This window comes from Pseudorasbora parva, chromosome 15 (assembly GCF_024679245.1).
Source record: "Pseudorasbora parva isolate DD20220531a chromosome 15, ASM2467924v1, whole genome shotgun sequence".
NCBI lineage: Eukaryota > Metazoa > Chordata > Actinopteri > Cypriniformes > Gobionidae > Pseudorasbora > Pseudorasbora parva.
Window position 1 is genome coordinate 32,106,769 of NC_090186.1, and position 19,704 is coordinate 32,126,472.

General features: G+C 38.1%; 1 protein-coding gene across 1 annotated transcript; it reads right to left on the minus strand.

Annotated features, from left to right (window-relative positions):
- Positions 1-271: 271 nt before the first annotated feature.
- On the minus strand, positions 272-19,581 carry sccpdhb (saccharopine dehydrogenase b). Its single transcript, XM_067417795.1, has 12 exons — positions 19,188-19,581; positions 18,235-18,344; positions 17,942-18,022; positions 17,554-17,683; positions 10,231-10,280; positions 8,410-8,540; positions 8,120-8,237; positions 4,873-4,992; positions 4,717-4,773; positions 4,508-4,619; positions 4,343-4,424; positions 272-2,103 (listed from the first exon to the last, which is right to left on the minus strand). Exons 1-12 carry the CDS (start codon positions 19,384-19,386, stop codon positions 2,004-2,006), a joined length of 1,290 nt encoding a protein of 429 aa, XP_067273896.1. The 5' UTR covers positions 19,387-19,581; the 3' UTR covers positions 272-2,003.
- Positions 19,582-19,704: the final 123 nt, after the last annotated feature.

Consider the following 19,704-nt stretch of genomic DNA (forward strand, 5'->3'; position numbering starts at 1 on the left):
GTGCATCCTTTTAAAATCAATGCAAATTATCCTTGCTTAATAAAAGTATTAATTTCTTTCAAAAGAATCTGTTGGACCATAAACTTTTCAGTGGTTGGGTATATATAAAGTCTCTGGCTTCAACTTTTAAGTGTGTGTGTGTGTGTGTGTGTGTGTGTGTGTGTGTGTGTGTGTGTGTGTGTGTGTGTGTGTGTGTGTGTGTGTGTGTGTGTGTGTGTGTGTTTGTATATATATATACTGTGCGCACATCATTTTTTTTTCTTCAGTATAATTTTCCATCATTCATTTTATGTCATGGCAACTCCAGGAAGTATATCATTTTCACTAGGAAAGCAATGGCATACAAGCATGTTAAACAATGGATTTGTTGTTATTAGTTGGTTTGTCCCACCCCTATTGTTAAAATGACAGGAACCAGCATGAAATAAGAATATCGTACAATTAACAATTAATTTCAAGTTGACCAGGCTATGCAATGGCTAACTTCAGCTGTTTTGTTTTATACAGCATGAGGAATGACCCCACACATTTTTCTTTCTCTATACCATCCTATCCATTTATCGTATATGTATTTTACATGCCCTCAATGCATGCGTGTAAGGCCTGTGTGTATAACACACCCCACTGTTGCCACCTCTTTAATCAAGTTTGACTATACACATTAAAACAAGCTCCGTCCCAGCATCTCTTCATTTCCTGTAAGACTGTGAAAGCAGCTGAAGCTGAGTCATACTAACTCGCGCCTGCCAGGCTGTTTCAACCTTGGCCTGCATCTTTCACCCCCTGTTCCTCATCCACTGCGACCCCCGGCCACCTCGTCTTTCCTTAAAAAGATGCCTTTTCTAATCTCCCCAAACAATGTCTACCCCTCTCACACCAAATGACCTTTCCTGTCATCTCCACATAAATAACCGGCAGATGTGAAAATGGAAAAAGGGGACCCCTAGTGGCAGATTCCAGTCAAAGACATGTTAGGACAGAGATTAAAGAGATGGCTCACCCCAAAATGAAAATGGTCATCAGCTACTGCCTCCCAACCCATAAGACTTCATCTTCAGAACACAAATGAAGATATTTTTAATGAAATCGAAGAGATTTCTGAAGCTTTAAAACATTCAGAAATTGATCATAAAATAAATCCATATGAATTGAGTGGTTTAATCCAAGTCTTTTGAAGAGACACAATCATCACTTTCATATTAGAGTCACTCAAATATAATAAACAGAAGTTCAACCATACTTGATGCACAAGAACAAACCCCATTGGTTCTTGCAGAAGCTCAAAAGTGTTGTGCGACACGAGAACGAACCGTATTGGTTCTCGCAAGCCTGCATGAGCTCCCGTGACCAAATCTGATCAATGTTTCTGAATTAAATCCTAAATTAAATCTAGTCATGTAAAGTTATCATGTCTCTTGAGAATATTAAACAACCTGATTCATATGGATTTCTTTTGCGACAATGGAAAAACAGGAATCTCTCAGGTTCCAATAAAATATAATTTGTGTTCTAAAGATGAACGAAAAACTTCTGTGCTTAGAAGGGAAAATAACTGATGACAGAATTAAACATTTTGGGTGAATTATCCCGTCAAATCATTAAAAGCCAAATTCTAAATATTAAGTTACCGCGCCTTTTCTGCTTTTAATATCAATCTAATAAATTTAAAAATATAGTTTTATTTTTTAAAGTAACAGAAAAAAATCTAAAGAGGAAGGTTCTAGCTTAATTTTTTTCTAGCATCAGCACTAATTTGTCTGATATTTAGTCATTTAATGCAATGACATTCAAAGATTTTTAAGTGTGACCAGTGTTCAGAAGTGTTTTGAGGTCGCAGTTTATACTTTAAGAGCTGAGACCTTTAATGACACACAAACAAAGAACAGGCCTACAAAACTCTTCCATTCCAAATCCTTTTAGCTAGCCGTGTCAATGCAACATTTCTTCATTTATCTAACAACAGAGATGAGCTAGGCTGAGTGTGACTGACAGATTACTCATGTCTACGGTCCGTTCTTCAGTGAGAACTGGATTCCATGTTTGTTCAGACGCTCTATTAGGGTGGTTCTTGCAAACGCTGAGCCCGGAGTGAACACGCCACCCCTGTGAGGACAAATAAAGAACAGCAGGTAAGAAAGGACTTCATACAAGCTGCTCAAATAACATTCAGCATGAACTCTAAAATAAACACATTCACATGTAACTTTGAAAACGATGGGCCCTATCATACACCCGGCGCGACGCAAGTGTTTTTTGCTAGTTTCAGCCTGACGCAGTTATCATTTTCACGTCCTTTGCCATGTTGTTTAAATAACAAATGCATTTGCACCCATTTGTGCACCTATGGGTGTGCTAGTCTGAAAACCAGGTGTGTTCAGGAGCATTGTTGGCACGTTGCCATTTTGAGGCAGCTGAAAACGACTGCGCCATTGACCAATAAAAACCTGATCTTAAGTCAATAGTGCAGTAATTTATATATTTTTTTCATTTTAAGAGTCCATTAGTAATATGCGCCAATAGACCGGTCCACAACGCATTGCACACTTTGGTTATTACACGCAGCAGCACCCAAACATGTTTATTAAAAATAAAAGGTTTCCTCTCTGGAGAAGCATTTAGTCTTTTTGCTCACAAATTTTGCCATTTAATTGTGAATCCACCATGGTCCAAGCGTAACTGGCTTTTAAAGAGAATGGGAGATGAGACTCTGAATGGTTTATTGCACGTTAAGCCCAAAACACACCCATGACTCATTAAGAGACTAGGGAAAACCCTTTTAGACCATGCCCTTTTTCCTATTGTCAAACTATCAAAAGTGGATCTGGACACGCCCTTAGTGCACCTGCGCCATGCGCTTCAGACCATGTACTTAGATCGTTAAAATAGGCCCCTTAGTATCCAAAAATTAAGTGTATTCAGGTTTAACCACAGCAATGATACAAAATCACCCCATCACATGTATGGATGTTTCGTTAACCCTTTAGTATGGGGAACACATATTCAATATTAACTGACTTTTGCCTCAATAAACTCCTAATTTATTGCTTATTAATAGTAAGGTAGTTTCTGTAGTGTCTAAATATAGGTATTGGGTAGGATTCAGATAGTATGTCGAATAAGGTCATGCAGAATAAGGCATTAATATGTGCTTTATAAGTACTAATAAACAGCTAATACAAGTAATATCCATGCTAATAAGCAATTAGTTCATAGCAAATTGAAATCTAAAATAAAGTTTTACTGATGTTTCTATCAAATATGGGGGTTGATAAAAAAATTAAATAAAACTACAATTTAAACATCATATCATTTCACATGTAGTAAAAACTATGCTGTTTTGTGAATGTTAAACGTCCTGTTCTTCGCGACCCCATCTTTCAAACTTTAGTTAGTGTGTAATGTTAATGTTAGAGCATAAATAATACCTGTAAAATTATAAAGCTCAAAGTTCAATGCCAAGCGAGATATTTTATTTAACAGAAGTTCCCTTTCAAAGCCTACAGCGAACGGCCGGTTTGGACTACACCCCTGCACTTCCTGCTGTAATGACGTCACTAGAACAGCTTGTTGACTAACCCTCCGCCCACAAGAACACGCAAAAACGAATTAGTGTGTCCCAAAGCTTGCATACTCTTTTGCTACATACTCAAAAGTATGTACTTTTTCTTCACAAAAAGAGTACATTCTTTTAGGACGTAGTATAAGTAGGCAAATTGGGACAGCACTGGAATTCATGGAGCTTTTATTATGCTGCAGACGACCACTTCCACTTTTTCTGGTCATGCGTATGCATCGCTGTTTTATCATATTAGACCTATTATATGAATGTGTTATAGATGTTACAATGCTTCTCTGTGCATTCGCTTGGCGGCTACTATAAAGACACTAGATTAGGCATGGTAAAACATAACAATAACAAGCTAAATAACAATGTTTTCTGTCGATGACTGTATCTAAACAGCTGCTCACCTGTCTAATAAAACACAAAATACATTAAAGTGTCTTTGGTGTTTCCGTGGTTTCTACAAAATAAAAAAAAACGAAGGTAACGCGGATATGATGTCATGGCAACGCACAGACACTGTCTGTGTCCGGTTAAAATTGCTTATTTCTCTGGATTTAAACATTCTTGGAAACATTTGGGATAATGCAAGTACACAAGTCAACAAAATATATAACATTGTTCTAGTGGTTTTTGGATATTTGAATCAAAAAAACGTACATATTGTGCCTTTAAATAAACTACTGAGAATATGAAATGTGTTTAGTTATAAGTCCAGAGTACCAAAGTGCCAATAGCTGAAGAATCATCCATATATTATTTTGAGGTCAGTTTACTCACTTTTTAGGGAGACGGTGAGGTTCGTTCAGTAGTGTAATGGCTGCCTGCACCATAGTAATCGGTGTAGCAATGTATCCTGGTTCTGCAACATACAAGAGTAATGACCAAATCTGAGTATTTAAGGTGAATATTTTGAGTCAAATCAAATAGAGAGTATGACAATACCCGGTCCTGTTATTTCAGTGTTCACTGTGGCATTTGGCTTGCCCTGAGAGGGGTCCTGACCTGTTGTGTAGCCCTCCCCCTTAAACTTCAGACAAAAAGAGGTTCCATCCATCTGAAAAAAGACAACAATGGCTGAGACCGAATGTAACTTCAACAACACAAATAAGAACTTAGTAAATAGTGAATTTCAGTGTATTTTTAATTTGTACCTGTTTCCTTGACGGTCCGGTCTTGGAGAACAAACCAAATGAGAAAAATTCTGGAAACTAGTAGAGAAAAAACACACACTTGAGGGGATTTTCATGAGTTTATACAAGCTGTTCAATGGCAGTTCAAAGTTAATCCAATGACTTTTAAAATGGTACCTGTGCAAGCAATCCCCTGCCGAGACTAAATTTGACCATGAACCAGAAGAGCACACCTGCAAAGAGGGCCTTCACCACGGAGAAGATCCCACCAATACCTACATATGCCATGTACTGAACCTGAGGACAAGAGGATGGAGGAAACCAACTGAAAACTGCAAAACTGTTGACAACTGATTCAATCAAATGAAGGCCAACTATACAACAACAAAAACTAAGTGGGTTGGACACTGAACTGCACACATTTGTGACTGCTGAATTATTAACACATCTGAGTCCAGTGCAAGACATCAATCAAAAATGACCATATACTGACAGCACTCTGTTGACCTTCATGACATCACCCTGTGGTCACACAGTGGTCATCGCTATGGAGATGAAAGAACAGGACGATGAATCACAAAGACTGTGAATCATCCCCTGCTCTTTCCATGAAGGCTTTCAGAGCACTATCACAGTAATCATGCTCACTCAAGACAGAGACAAAAGAAATGTAATTAAAACTGGTAAGGGGCATAATGGTGTTTGGAAAGCAAGGGAAGAAACTGTCAAAGAGCATCTTTTTCAGAGGATGCAGATGGGTAGGCAAGAACCCATTAGATCTGCATTACAATAACAGGTTAAGAAAAAGTAATACTAGGTTTGGGTTAAAATCATTCTGCATACAAAAACTGATTGGCATGGTTTATAAAACAACTTGTATCATATTACTATGAACATAAGAGATTTCATTTAAAGTTAGTACATTGAAATATACAATATAAACAAAAATATTAATTTATTGTATTGTAATTTAAAAAAATTAAATTACACAATTGTGTTGAACTGATAAAAGTGATAGTAAAGATTTATATTGTTAGAAAAGTTTAATATTTTTAATAAATGCCATCACAAAAAGAAATTATATTTTAAAGTACATTAAAACAGAAAAACATTATTTTCAAATTGTAATAATGTTTCACACTACAGTTTTTTCTGTATTTTTGATCAAATATGAGCTTAAGAAACTTCTTTAAAAAACATAGTAACAGTGGGTACGGAAAGTATTCAGACCCCCTTAATTTTTTCACTCTTAGTTCTATTGCAGCCATTTGCAAAAATCTTTTAAGTTAATTTAAGTTAAAAAAAATTTTCTCATTAATGTACACACAGTACCCCACATATATTTAACTCAGGTGCTGCTCCATTTCTTCTGATCATCCTTGAGATGGTTCTATACCTTCATTTGAATGAATGAATGAATGAGGTATTTATATAGCGCTTTCAAATGTACTACTGTACACCCAAAGAGCTTCACACTCATGTCAGGGGTCTCTCCTCAACCACCACCAGTGTGCAGCATCCACTTGGATGATGCGACAGCAGCCACAGTACAACGGCGACAGTGCGCTCACCACACACCAGCGAAAGGTGGAGAGGAGAGAGGGTCATAGAGCCAATTCTGTGGATGGAGATTATTAGGAGGGCATGATTGGTAAGGGCCAATCAAGGAAATTTGGCCAAGACACCGGGGTTACACCCCTACTCTTTTGCCTCAATAAACGAGAAGTGCCATGGGATATTTAATGACCATAGAAAGTCAGGACCTCGGTTTAACGTCTCATCCGAAGGACGGTGCTCTTTGACAGTATAGTGTCCCCATCACTATTCTGGGGTGTTAGGACCCACACAGACCACAGGGTGAGTGCCCCCTGCTGGCCTCACTAACACCTCTACCAGCAGCAACCTGGTTTTCCCAGTTGGTCTCCCATCCAGGTACTGGCCAGACTCAGCCCTGCTTAGCTTCAGTTGGAAACCAGTCTTGGGCTACAGGGTGATATGGCTGCAGGGTGATTTGAGTCCAGCTGTGTTTTATTATACTGACTGGACTTGATTAGGAAAGCCGCACACCTGTCTTTATAAGACCTTACAGCTCACAGTGCATGTCAGAGCAAATGAGAATCATGAGGTCAAAGGAACTGCCTGGAGAGAGACAAAAATGCGGCAAGGCACAGATCTGGCCAAGGGTACAAAAATATATTTCTGCTGCACTTAAGGTTCCTAAGAGCACAATGGCCTCCATAATCCTTAAATGGAAGATCCTAGAGCTGGCTGTCTGGCCAAACTGAGATATTGGGGGAGAAGAGCCTTGGTGAGAGGGGTAAGGAAAAACCCAAAGATCACTGTGGCTGAGCTCCAGAGATGCAGTCAGGAGATGGGAGAAAGTTGTAGAAAGTCAACCATCACTGCAGCCCTCCACCAGTCAGGGCTTCATGGCAGAGTGGCCCAACGGAAGCCCCTCCTCAGTGCAAGACACTTGAAAGCCTGCATGGTGTTTGCTAAAAAAAACACCTGAAGGAGATGGTGAGAAATAAGATTCTCTGGTCTGATGAGACCAAGATAGAACTTTTTGCCTTAATGTGTGGAGAAAACCAGGCACTGCTCATCACCTGTCCAATACAGTCCCAACAGTGAAGCATGGTGGTGGCAGCATCATGCTGTGGGGGTGTTTTTCAGCTGCAGGTTTGCTGGTCTGTATCGAGGGAAAGATGAATGTGGCCAAGTACGGGGATATCCTCGACAAAAAACTTCTCCAGAGTGCTCAAGACCTCAGACTGGGCCGAAGGTTCACCTTCCAACAAGACAATGACCCTAAGCATACAGCTTAAATAATGAAGAATTGGCTGCACAACAACTCTGTGACTGTTCTTGAATGGCCCAGCCAGAGCCCTGACTTAAACCCAATTGAGCATCTCTGAAGAGACCTGAAAATGGCTGTCCACCAACATTTACGATCCAACCTGACAGAACTGGAGAGGATCTGCAAGGAGGAATGGAAGAGGATCCCTAAATCCAGCTGTAAAAAACTTGTTGCGTCTTTCCTAAAAAGACTCATGGCTGTATTAGATCAAAAGGGTGCTTCTACTATATACTGAGTAAAGGGTCTGAATACTTAGGACCATGTGATATTTCAGTTTTTCTTGTTTAATAAATCTGCAAAAATATCAACAATTCTGTGTTTTTCTGTCAGCATGGGGTTCTGTGTGTACATTAATGAGAAAAAAATGATTAATGATTAAATGAAAACTTAAATGATTTTAGCAAATGGCTGCAATATAACAAAGAGTGAAATATTTAAGGGGGTCTGAATACTTTCCATACCCACTGTGTGTATATATATATATATATATATATATATACATTGACATATATCTAATTAAATTGGTATCAAAATTGTGTGTGAATGTTTGCCAGTCTATAAACTCACAGGGCAGTGTTTATGTTCCTCATGCATATAGCGCTGAGTCCGTCGCACCACAGATGGATCTGAGCCCATGAATGGAATAGCATACTGCTCAATCTCCTTAGTGAAGAATAGAGCTCCCCTGGGTACACCAAAATAGCAAGCAAATTAACACAAGTACAAATTTCCATCCTGAGAACTATTCTCCTTCACTCCTTTGGGAGTCAACTGCTATATAAAGCACATGCAACATGATCAAGATATTATTCATGAAATCTAATGCCAATAATTATTTTATAAATACTTAAAGTCACCTCTTTTTAATTCTAGCGCCGACAGCCGGCAGAGGTTTATGCCCAAACTTTTTCCTTATTCTTCTGAGACTGGCGCTGTCTGCAAAGCCAAAGATGGCTGACTGCCACGTCGCATCATGGGCACATCCTCCCTGATGAAGTAGCCAAGACATGAATTGTTGTATTGAGGACATGCAATGGGTCTGATGCAAACAATCTGCTATAACTCTTTTCATACCCGACATACAATTTAAGAGAGTGCTTATGAAATGCTACAAATAATATCTACCTGGAATTTTAATTATAAAATTTCAGAATGTATTTAAAGGGGGGGTGAAATGCTGTTTCATGCATACTGAGCTTTTTAATCTGTTAAAGACTTGGATTCCCATCCTAAACATAGACAAAGTTTCAAAAACTACTGTTGGACGTTTGATGGGGTATTTCTGTGTCAAAAATACTCCTTCCAGTTTCTCACAAGATTTTGGAGAGTTTTTTTCGAGTATGGCTCGGCTTGACGTCGATAGAGCGGAAGGTCCTTGTATGGGCCGTACGGGCTCTTCTCCCGGTAGGGTGCGTGCCCGTGTGACTAGAGCGAGAGAGGAAATGCACGCCCATAAACACTCTCAGCTGCAGATCCACTCGTCCGTGAACACTTATGTCGTTATAGTCCCCGCCGCGCTCCACTTCATTCCTATGGGTGACATTAAGCGACTTCAACGCTTCAGCACAGCATTCCGGGAAGGCAGCGCTGCATTTGAACCGATTTGAACGCAGAAATGACGGGAAGCTTCACAACATCGCTTCAGTCGTGTCGCAAAGTGGATCTCCACGGTCACTGCTGTCACAGGACTTTACCAAATCATACCAAAGAAGTGTGTTTTTGACGGAGCGGTCCCAGCGATAAAGGTTCGGTCCTGCTTTGGAAGCAGCCGGTGAGTAAAACTGCTTCAAATGTCTCTGCTGTTGGCTATCGTCGCGTGAGTAAACCTCAGTAAACGACACGATCGCGTGCTTCGTCATTCAAATGCGTTAACGGTTACTCCATTGTTGTTCTATGTATAACGTTGCACTAGTCTGACGTGCAAAACCGTTTTGCTTGCTACTGCTAATGTTTAGTCGCATACAATAGTCCATAAACCGAATCATGTCCTCATAAACTGCGAATAAAAGACACAAATGTTGACAGGCCACTAAATACAGTACATACCACAGAGACGGACGTCCTGCTGTTGCTGTTTCTCCTGTTCAATTTATTTCAGCCTCCGAATGTGATTCTGGGTCATATCTGTATTAGCTGAATCTCATCGATAGCCATTGGTTTCTCCACGCTTGAGGACGTCACCGCTTTGTGCGTACTCGTCATTCTTTAGCTCCGCCCACACAATACGCCTCCAGGCGCTCGTTTTTTTTCCGGAAAGACTCGGTACAGCCTATATTTCTTTTATAAATATAATAAAACTAAAGAATTTTCGGAGATATAAAGGATGCAATACTACTCTATAGGTACTCAAGATTGACATGAGATTGACTGAAACTGAGTGTTTCACCCCTCCCTTTAAAATTTTTTTTTTGTTTTTGTGACCTATCCATCCCCTATGTCTCCTTTACAATCATGTAACTCATTAACATTCCCACAAATTCCTAGTTTGCTCCATTGGGAAATGAAAGTTTGTTGCATAATTCATGAGCAGCTGCAATTGTGAATTCCCAGAGCTTAATATAAGCACAGCTTTAATCCTAGATCAAACAAAGTTCGACAGCTCATTTTCGATCAATCTATCAAATACAAAATGTACCTTGTATAGTTTTGCAAATACTGTATGGCAAGTTGTCGCTCACCTCAGGTCCCGTGTTGATGGTTAAAAAGCTCTCCACAGCAGTGAGCGTTCCTGTGAAAGACAGGCAGAGGAGTCGTCAGGCATCTGCTGCTCTGCAGGCACGTTTGCCCACAGCAGCACTTCAAAGATGAACGGCAGACACTCACATCCTGTAAGCACCGAGCGCCTTTGCCTTTGTCACTGACACGTCCCACTAATTGGGATGAGATTAAAGAAACCGACTGCACAAGGGTCGTGTGAAGTAAAGGTCAAAGGGCACGCACAGGGCAAATATCACAGTAACATATGTACGTTTTAGCATTAGGACACTGATGCAGAAGATTAGATTTTTTTCTAATACCCTAGATCCTAATCACGTAAAATCATTATATATATATATTATATATAATGACTTCATGTGATATATATAGTAAATACATTTTATATATAAATTTTATTAATTATTATTATTTTTTAAATAAAGTAGGCTATATATATTTTAAGTCGGGATAAAAAAAAATATCTGGGGTTTCCCTGTACTGTAGATCAGAAGTAGCAGCATGAAAATATCAAATTATATATATACAAACACACTTTTTATTTAAAATAGAGTCTATATATATATATATATATATATATATATATATATATATATATATATATATATATATATATATATATATATATATATATATATATATATATATATATATATGTGTGTGTGTGTGTGTGTATATATATATATATATATATATACAATCATGGAGGGGTCTGAAATTGTCATCGTAGGTGCATGTCCACTGTGAGAGACATAATCTTTAAAAAAAATCCAGAAATCACAATTAACTATTTATTTGTATGATACAGCTGCAAATAAGTATTTGCACATTTGTCTATCAGCTAGAATTCTGACCCTCAAATACCTGTTAGTCTGCTTTTAAAATGTCCACCTACACTCCATTTATTAACCTAAATTAGATGCACCTGTTTGAGGTCGTTAGCTGCATAAAGACACCTGTCCACCCCATATAATCAGTAAGAATCCAGCTACTAACATGGCCAAGACCAAAGAGCTGTCCAAAGACACTAGAGACAAAATTGTACACCTCCACAAGGCTGGAAAGGGCTACGGGGAAATTGCCAAGCAGCTTGGTGAAAAAAGGTCCACTATTGGAGCAATCGTTAGAAAATGGAAGAAGCTAAACATGACTGTCAGTCTCCCTTGGACTGGGGCTCCATGCAAGATCTCAACTCGTGGGGTCTCAAGAAAGGTGAGAAATCAGCCCAGAACTACATTATAATTTAATTAGATTTTGTAATGCTACTACTTCTGATCAACAGTACAGGGACACCCCAGAAATAATATGATTCTCAATTTAACATATACACTCTATTTAAAATTAAAATAAAAAGTATGTTTGTGTGTTTGTAAATATATAATTTGATATTTTTATGCTGCTACTTCTGATCTACAGTATCTATCAGTTATACAAAAAATAAATGTTGAAATATATCTAATTAAATTGGTATCAAAAGTATATATATATATATATATATAGTTTATACTTATACATATATATATATATATATACATTTCTTCTATTTTGAATATATTTTAAAATGCTATTTATTTCAGTGATTCAAAGCTGAATTTTCAGCATCATTACTCCAGTCTTTAGTGTCACAGAAAATTCAAAAATATCATTCAAATTGATGTTTTGCTGCTCAAGAAACATTTATGATTATTATCATTTGAAACAATGTTGAAAACAAAGTTGAATATGTTGAAAACAGTTCTTGTAAAAACATTTTTTTAGGATTATTTAATGAATAGAAAGCTCACAAGCATTTATCTGAAATATAAATCTTTTGCAACATTGTAAATGTCTATACTGTCACTTTTTTTTGTCAATTGAATGCATCCTTGCTGAATGAATATATTCATTTCTTGAAGTTCTTTACTAAACAAAATATATATATATAATTCGCACTGACCCAAAACTTTTGAGCTTTTGAATGTTACAAAAGCTTCTATTTCAGATTAATACTGGTCTTTTGAACTATCTACTCAACGAATCCTAAAAGAAAATGTTTACACAACAGTTTTCAACATTGCTCAAAATCATAAATGTTTCTTGAGCAGCAAATCATCAATTAGAATGATTTCTGAAGGATCATGTAACACTGGATGAATGATGCTCAAAATTCAGATTTGCTTCAGAGGAATACAATACATTTTAAAATATATTTAAATAAAAACCAATTATTTAGCATTTTAATAATATTTCACAATATTACACAATATTATTTAATTATTAATAAAATAAATGCAGCCTTGGTGAGCAGAAGAGACTTTAAAAAAAAAAAAAAAAAAAAAAAAAAAAAAAAATTATATATATATATATATATATACACATACATACATACCTATTTATACAATAGATTATTATAATTTAGTTACATTTTTTAAATAATCAATTATTTTATTAAAAATAAAACATCTTCTAAGTTTAGATGCTGAAAAGGCGTTTGACAGGGTGGGGTGGGAATTCCTGTACCAGACGCTTAAAAGATTCGACTTCAATCAAGACTCAATAAAAATGATTAGGGTAATATATCAGCAGCCTACCGCCAGAGTCAAGGTGAATGGGTCTCTAACAGATCGTTTTTATTTGAGTAGAGGGACGAGGCAAGGTTGCTGTTTGAGCCCCATCCTCTTTGCTCTGTATACTGAACCACTGGCACAGGCTATTAGACAAGAGGAGGGAATAAAGGGTATCACTATGGGACAAATGGAGCACAAAATAGGATTATTCACTGACGATATTATGCTATACAGGTCCTTCTCAAAAAAATTAGCATATGGTGATAAAGTTCATTATTTTCCATAATGTAATGATAAAAACGTAACTTTCATATATTTTAGATTCATTGCACACCAACTGAAATATTTCAGGTCTTTTATTGTTTTAATACTGATGATTTTGGAATACAGCTCATGAAAAACCCAAAATCTCAAAAAATTAGCATATTTCATCCGACCAATAAAAGAAAAGTGTTTTTAATACAAAAAAAGTCAACCTTCAAATAGTTATGTTCAGTTATGCACTCAATACTTGGTCGGGAATCCTTTTGCAGAAATGACTGCTTCAATGCGGCGTGGCATGGAGGCGATCAGCCTGTGGCACTGCTGAGGTGTTATGGAGGCCCAGGATGCTTCGATAGCGGCCTTAAGCTCATCCAGAGTGTTGGGTCTTGCGTCTCTCAACTTTCTCTTCAAAATATCCCACAGATTCTCTATGGGGTTCAGGTCAGGAGAGTTGGCAGGCCAATTGAGTACAGTAATACCATGGTCAGTAAACCATTTACCAGTGGTTTTGGCAATGTGAGCAGGTGCCAGGTCGTGCTGAAAAACAAAATCTTCATCTCCATAAAGCTTTTCAGCAGATGGAAGCATGAAGTGCTCCAAAATCTCCTGATAGCTAGCTGCATTGACCCTGCCCTTGATAAAACACAGTGGACCAACACCTGCAGCTGACATGGCACCCCAGACCATCACTGACTGTGGGTACTTGACACTGGACTTCAGGCATTTTGGCATTTCCTTCTCCCCAGTCTTCCTCCAGACTCTGGCAGCTTGATTTCCGAATGACATGCAAAAAAAGAGTCCAGTGCTACTTCTCTGTATCCCAGGTAAGGCGCTTCTGCCGCTGTTTCTAGTTCAAAAGGGCTTGACCTGGGGAATGCGGCACCTGTAGCCCATTTCCTGCACACGCCTGTGCACGGTGGCTCTGGATGTTTCTACTCCAGACCCAGTCCACTGCTTCCGCAGGTCCCCCAAGGTCTGGAATCTGTCCTTCTCCACAATCTTCCTCAGGGTCCGGTCACCTCTTCTCGTTGTGCAGCGTTTTTTGCCACACTTTTTCCTTCCCACAGACTTCCCACTGAGGTGCCTTGATACAGCACTCTGGGAACAGCCTATTCGTTCAGAAATTTCTTTCTGTGTCTTACCCTCTCGCTTGAGGGTGTCAATGATGGCATTCTGGACAGTAGTCAGGTCGGTAGTCTTACCCATGATTGCGGTTTTGAGTAATGAACCAGGCTGGGAGTTTTTAAAAGCCTCAGGAATCTTTTGCAGATTTAATTAGTTGATTCAGATGATTAGGTTAATAGCTTGTTTAGAGAACCTTTTCATGATATGCAATTTTTTTTAGATTTTTGGGTTTTTCATGAGCTGTATGCCAAAATCATCAGTATTAAAACAATAAAAGACCTGAAATATTTCAGTTGGTGTGCAATGATATTAAAATATATGAAAGTTAAATTTTTTATCATTACATTATGGAAAATAATGAACTTTATCACAATATGCTAATATTTGAGAAGGACCTGTACTTGCTGGAGTTGGACACCTCTCTCCCTAAACTTTTGGAGATAATTGAACAGTTTCATGTTTGCTCTTGTTATAAACTAAATATCACACAAACTCCAATTATTCACTTTAATTTCTGTCCAGGAGAAGACATTAAAAATAAATTAAATATAAATTGGAAAACAAAAACACTGAAATATTTAGGTGTAATCATAACAAAAAACCCTGAACTGCTATACAAAGCACACTATAAGCCAATAAATAATAACATTAAAAAAAAAAGATTTGGAGAGATGGTCAACCTACTCGTTAGATTTTAGTAGCAGAATAACTGTAATAAAAATTAATAATTTGCCAAGGCTCCTATATTTGTTCCAGTCGCTTCCAGTGGAAATACCACTTCAACAATTTGCACTATGGGACAAAATGGTGTCAAGGTTCATATGGGGAAGACGTCCCAGAATACGTCTCTCTACTTTACATCTGCCAAAAGAGAAAGGTGGAATGGCTTTGCCAAATTTAAAACTGTACTTTCAAGCTGCACAACTATGACCTTTGTGCCTTTGGTGTGATAACTCTTATATTGCACGGTGAAAAGATATTGAGACTTTTTGTACCAGGTTATAATGTTCAAACCCTGTTGGGGGAGGAAGGCCTAGATGACACTTTAAGGAAGGGTCTGAATCCTATAGTTACATTTTCTCTTGAGATATGGTTCTCTTTGATTAAACAATTGAAACTGAAAAATTATCAAAGAATACTAAAATGTATCGCACTGGACAATAGTTTTAAGCCGGGTATTTATGACAGGACTTTTAAGATGGACTTCTTAAATCAGCACTAGGTAACATTTCAACCTTCATAATTTATTTTCAAGACTCTTGTGATGATAAATCGACTTACAATAGGTTGAATGACACGTCTGCCATAGCTTGACGGGGTTTGTATCGTTTTTAATCGTACTTTTAAACTTCGGGTTTCGGGTAGTAACCCGAGAACAAAAAGAACTACAAAATTCGACTGCTTTACGGCATATACGTCACTTCCACCAACACCCACACTTCCTTACATTCGGACGTGCGAGCCCAACTTTGTTCGTCGGATAATATAGTCATGTCCAAAGCAGCACAGACAAATAAGAAAGAAAAGGTTTTGTTGGAGGAAAGCAAGAGGAAACGAAAAAGTGATGTGATTAAAGGCAGGACGAGGATCAACATGTGACCAGCGTTTGCTCGTCGGCGTGAGCTGAAGGAGGCGTGCCCGACCGATGCTGTCATGCTTGTTATGGTGATTACCTACAACTCAAACATTGAATTGAAGTATCATATAGATTCTGTAAAACGGTAACCAATAGACTACTATAATGCCGCTGGCTTGAAAATCGTGATTATTTGGCGTTTGAAAAAAATAAAACCCATGAAATTATATTCATATGACATGCTGAAACATATGTACCTGACTGTACCTGGAATGAAGACATTTCACACGCGACGCCAGAAGAACACCTGCATGTGAACTCCTCCTGCAGTGTTCAGGGTAACTGTTAGTGCTGCACCAACCCGCGGGGCCGCTTTTATGAAGTTATTTGGCCCGCCCCGCACCACTGTATATATTTTTACAACCCGCCCTGCACCCGCGACCATTAAATAGACATAAGGGGTCCGCGGGTTATGAGACGACCCGCGCATTACTAGTTCAGGGCTATCAGGGTTGTCATGTCCATAAATGCAAGTGCGATGGCATCCCCTGTTATAGGATGTTGTGAGCTTACGACAGTAGTTGAGGACATTATTTTTTTTCCAACTGTAGGGGGACCCCGAGAGCAAAAGTTACCAAGTGCTGCTTTAAGATGAAGAGTTTTCAGGAGCTAAAGGATAGTTTCGATCAAAATAACCATGACCTTTTCAGATATTTACAATTGAGAGATTACTACTGTAAAGAAATTAAGGGGACGTCTTCTGACGTGGTAAACCCTCTCATTGAAATAATGTGTGGTGCTTATCAACAAAAGACTAATAAGATTGTGTCTAAACTCTATCAGAGTCTGATGGAGAACTTGAAACACTCTATGTAAAAACAAAATGGGAGTCTGAATTAAAGATTGTCCTCACAGAGGAGAAATGGTACCAAACATGCCGTCTACTCCAGACCTCCAACAACTCCCAACAGTGGAGAGAATTTAATTGGAAGTGTTTAATAAGGTTTTCCATCACTCCTTATTTGAAGAATAAACAACTTGGGATACCTAAAGACTGTTGGAGGGTCTGTGGTAGTAGGGATGCAAACCATGCTCACATCTTCTGGACATGTCCTAAAATTCAACAATTTTGGACTATTGTCAACAATACATTACAGAAGGTACTGGGATACAGTATCCTAAAGGATTGTAAAGTTTTGCTTCTTGGAAACATCACAGAAAGTGTGCGGAGGGAGGATCTTTATTTATCCAAGATTTTGTTATCTGTTGCCCGAAAGGATATTACTAGACGTTGGCTCAAATCGAACATCCCAGATCAACAGCAATGGACAAATATAATTCAAAACATTTTCATAATGGAAAAATTAACCTACACTATAAGGTTAAAAGATTCATCATTTAAGGAAAAATGGAGAAAATGGGCCCATTTTCTTGCCCAGCCTAGAGACTGCATAACTGTTCCTCATTATATAACTACACATTGTGTGTTGAGTCTGTGAGACTCTACGGATTGGATTCTGGTAATTTTGCACAAGAGATGAAAGAAGTAATGCATATGTATGGCTTATTATTCAGTGTTTCTGAAGATCATAATTTGACTTTTTTTGTTTTGTTTCAGTTGTACTAGATACCTCCTCCTAGGCCTCAGTTGATTTGGTTCAATGTATGATATATTTTTTTGTAATTACTTTGTTTTGTTGTTATTATAAAACTCCAATAAAGATGCAAGTTATAAAAAATAATAATAATAAAACATCCACAGACATGCAACCCACCTTTAAAGTGATTCTGTGTATAAAGGACGCCCATATCTGCTGGTACCGAATCAAACCCACAGCTTCCAATGATATACACACCGTTCTCCTGAGCTTTACTGTGGTAGTTCAGTTGAATCCCCTCTAAAAACTACATAATTCAACAACAATGAGATTTGTATTACCATTCAAAAGTGTGGGGTCAGTTAGATTTTCTTTACATGTATAATGTCACAAAATATTTATATTTAAAAAAATAAAATGCTGTTCTTTTAAACTTTCTATTCATCACAGTTTACACAAAAATATTAAGCATTACAACTGTTTTTATTAGAATGATTTTTGACGAATCATGTGACACTGAAGACTGGAGTAAAGGCTGCAGTGATAAAAGCATAACAGTAACTACCTGTGGTTCTCCACAGATGTCAATGCAGTGGGTCCCGTTCTCTATGCAAGCCTTCACCACAGGCTCTCCATAGAATCTATACTGGTGAGAGAAGACAACTCAGCACCATCTTCTTCCATAAAAGCAGAATGGCATTTCACAGTCAACAGTCAGAATAACCCAACGCCATTTATCTTTTTTTTTTTTATCATACAGCTATCATGGGACTATGGGCGTGCTGGGACAGGTGTGAATTCACAGATGTGTAAACTGACCCCTTCCTGTGTTTTTTTTTATAGTCTTTGTGTACTTACTGGTCCCACGCAGTTGAGCACAATGACACCTTGTTTGCACATGATGGCCATTGACTCTGCCTCTGCTACATCTGCTACAATAACCTCCACACACTTCAGCTCTGGTTTACCTGCAGACAAATGATGGAAAGTCAGAGATGGATGGATCTCTGTTCTCTAACAGCCCAAAATGATAGATTGATTGGTTGGTTGGATGGGTAGGTAGGTAGGGATGGGTGGATAGGTAGGTGTAGGTAGGTAGATATATATAGATAGATAGATAGATAGATAGATAGATAGATAGATAGATAGATAGATAGATAGATAGATAGATAGATAGATAGATAGATAGATAGATAGATAGATCCTTGATTCTCAGTATAGCCAATTCCACATGATGATGGGATTGTCAGAACAGTATGTCTTTAATCAACAATATTCTAAAACCTTGTAATCCCATCGGATAATCTCAACAGACAAAATCTGCTGAAATCATCTAATACCATGAGCTGACTGCCTCATGTCTAGCCACGACAGTATGGCAATCCAATACCTAAAACTATGACCGGTCATAAATAACATATTTGTGCATTGTGATTAGCCTGGCAAAAAAAGTACTTTGGTAGTAACATTATGGTATTAAATTACATGATATAAAATACATTATGGTATGATAAAATATAGTGGATAGGCCTATACAATATATTAAAATATAAAGAATAATTTTGTATGCTTAATATTATTTCATAATAAACTATAAACAAAAACAGGTGACAGTTGATATACAGGGGAAAACATGGTATAGGCTACATATTGTCGAGAACACACATGATGAGTCTCACCCCCCCCCCCCCCCCATTCATTGTTATTTTAATATGTTGTAAGCACTTTAATGTAAAGTAGGCTAGCCTATAATGATGCAAAATTATACAAAGTTTAAAAAAAAAACAAAATGTACTGCGTCAAACACGTACACAGAGCGTCAGCTGCCTGAATGAGGGTTTTTTCCAGTCGGTCGCGGTTTCGTCCGGCTACAGCCCATTGTAACGACCCTCCTGGACCCTCGGGGCACGTCCGGGCGACTTCCTCCACTACAAACTGCCCGGTAAAACCGGTTGCTCCGAACACTATGACATGATACGGTCTTTTGCTTGAAGTTGCGAGCGTCGCCATTGTGTCTGTGATCCGCTTGCGAGGAGACACAGCTGAGGTCAGAGCGACCGCTGCTGCTCCTTTGGTGTCACTGTACAGTAACCGTGTAAATATTTCAGAAGACGTTTAGATAAACAGATAAAGTGTAGCTCAAATACAAATCCAACTGTGTGGGGGGGAATATACCAGAAACTGACACATTTTGAAGTAGAGACATCTTGTGCTGGAAAGGTGCTATTACCACAACATCATAATGCAGAGGCAGCAATGTAGGCTATATTTTGTGACCATTAACATATTATAAAAGCAAACAAATGTAAATACTAAATACCCATATAT

Coding starts and splice junctions, on each gene's coding strand:
- sccpdhb (XM_067417795.1), bottom strand. CDS start 19,386: ATGGCGACGCTCGCAACTTCAAGCAAAAGACCGTATCATGTCATAGTG. Junction 4,620..4,716: donor CCGGACCGTCAAGGAAACAG/GTACAAATTAAA, acceptor GTCTTTTTTCAG/ATGGATGGAACCTCTTTTTG. Junction 2,104..4,342: donor CCTCACCGTCTCCCTAAAAA/GTGAGTAAACTG, acceptor TTGTCCTCACAG/GGGTGGCGTGTTCACTCCGG.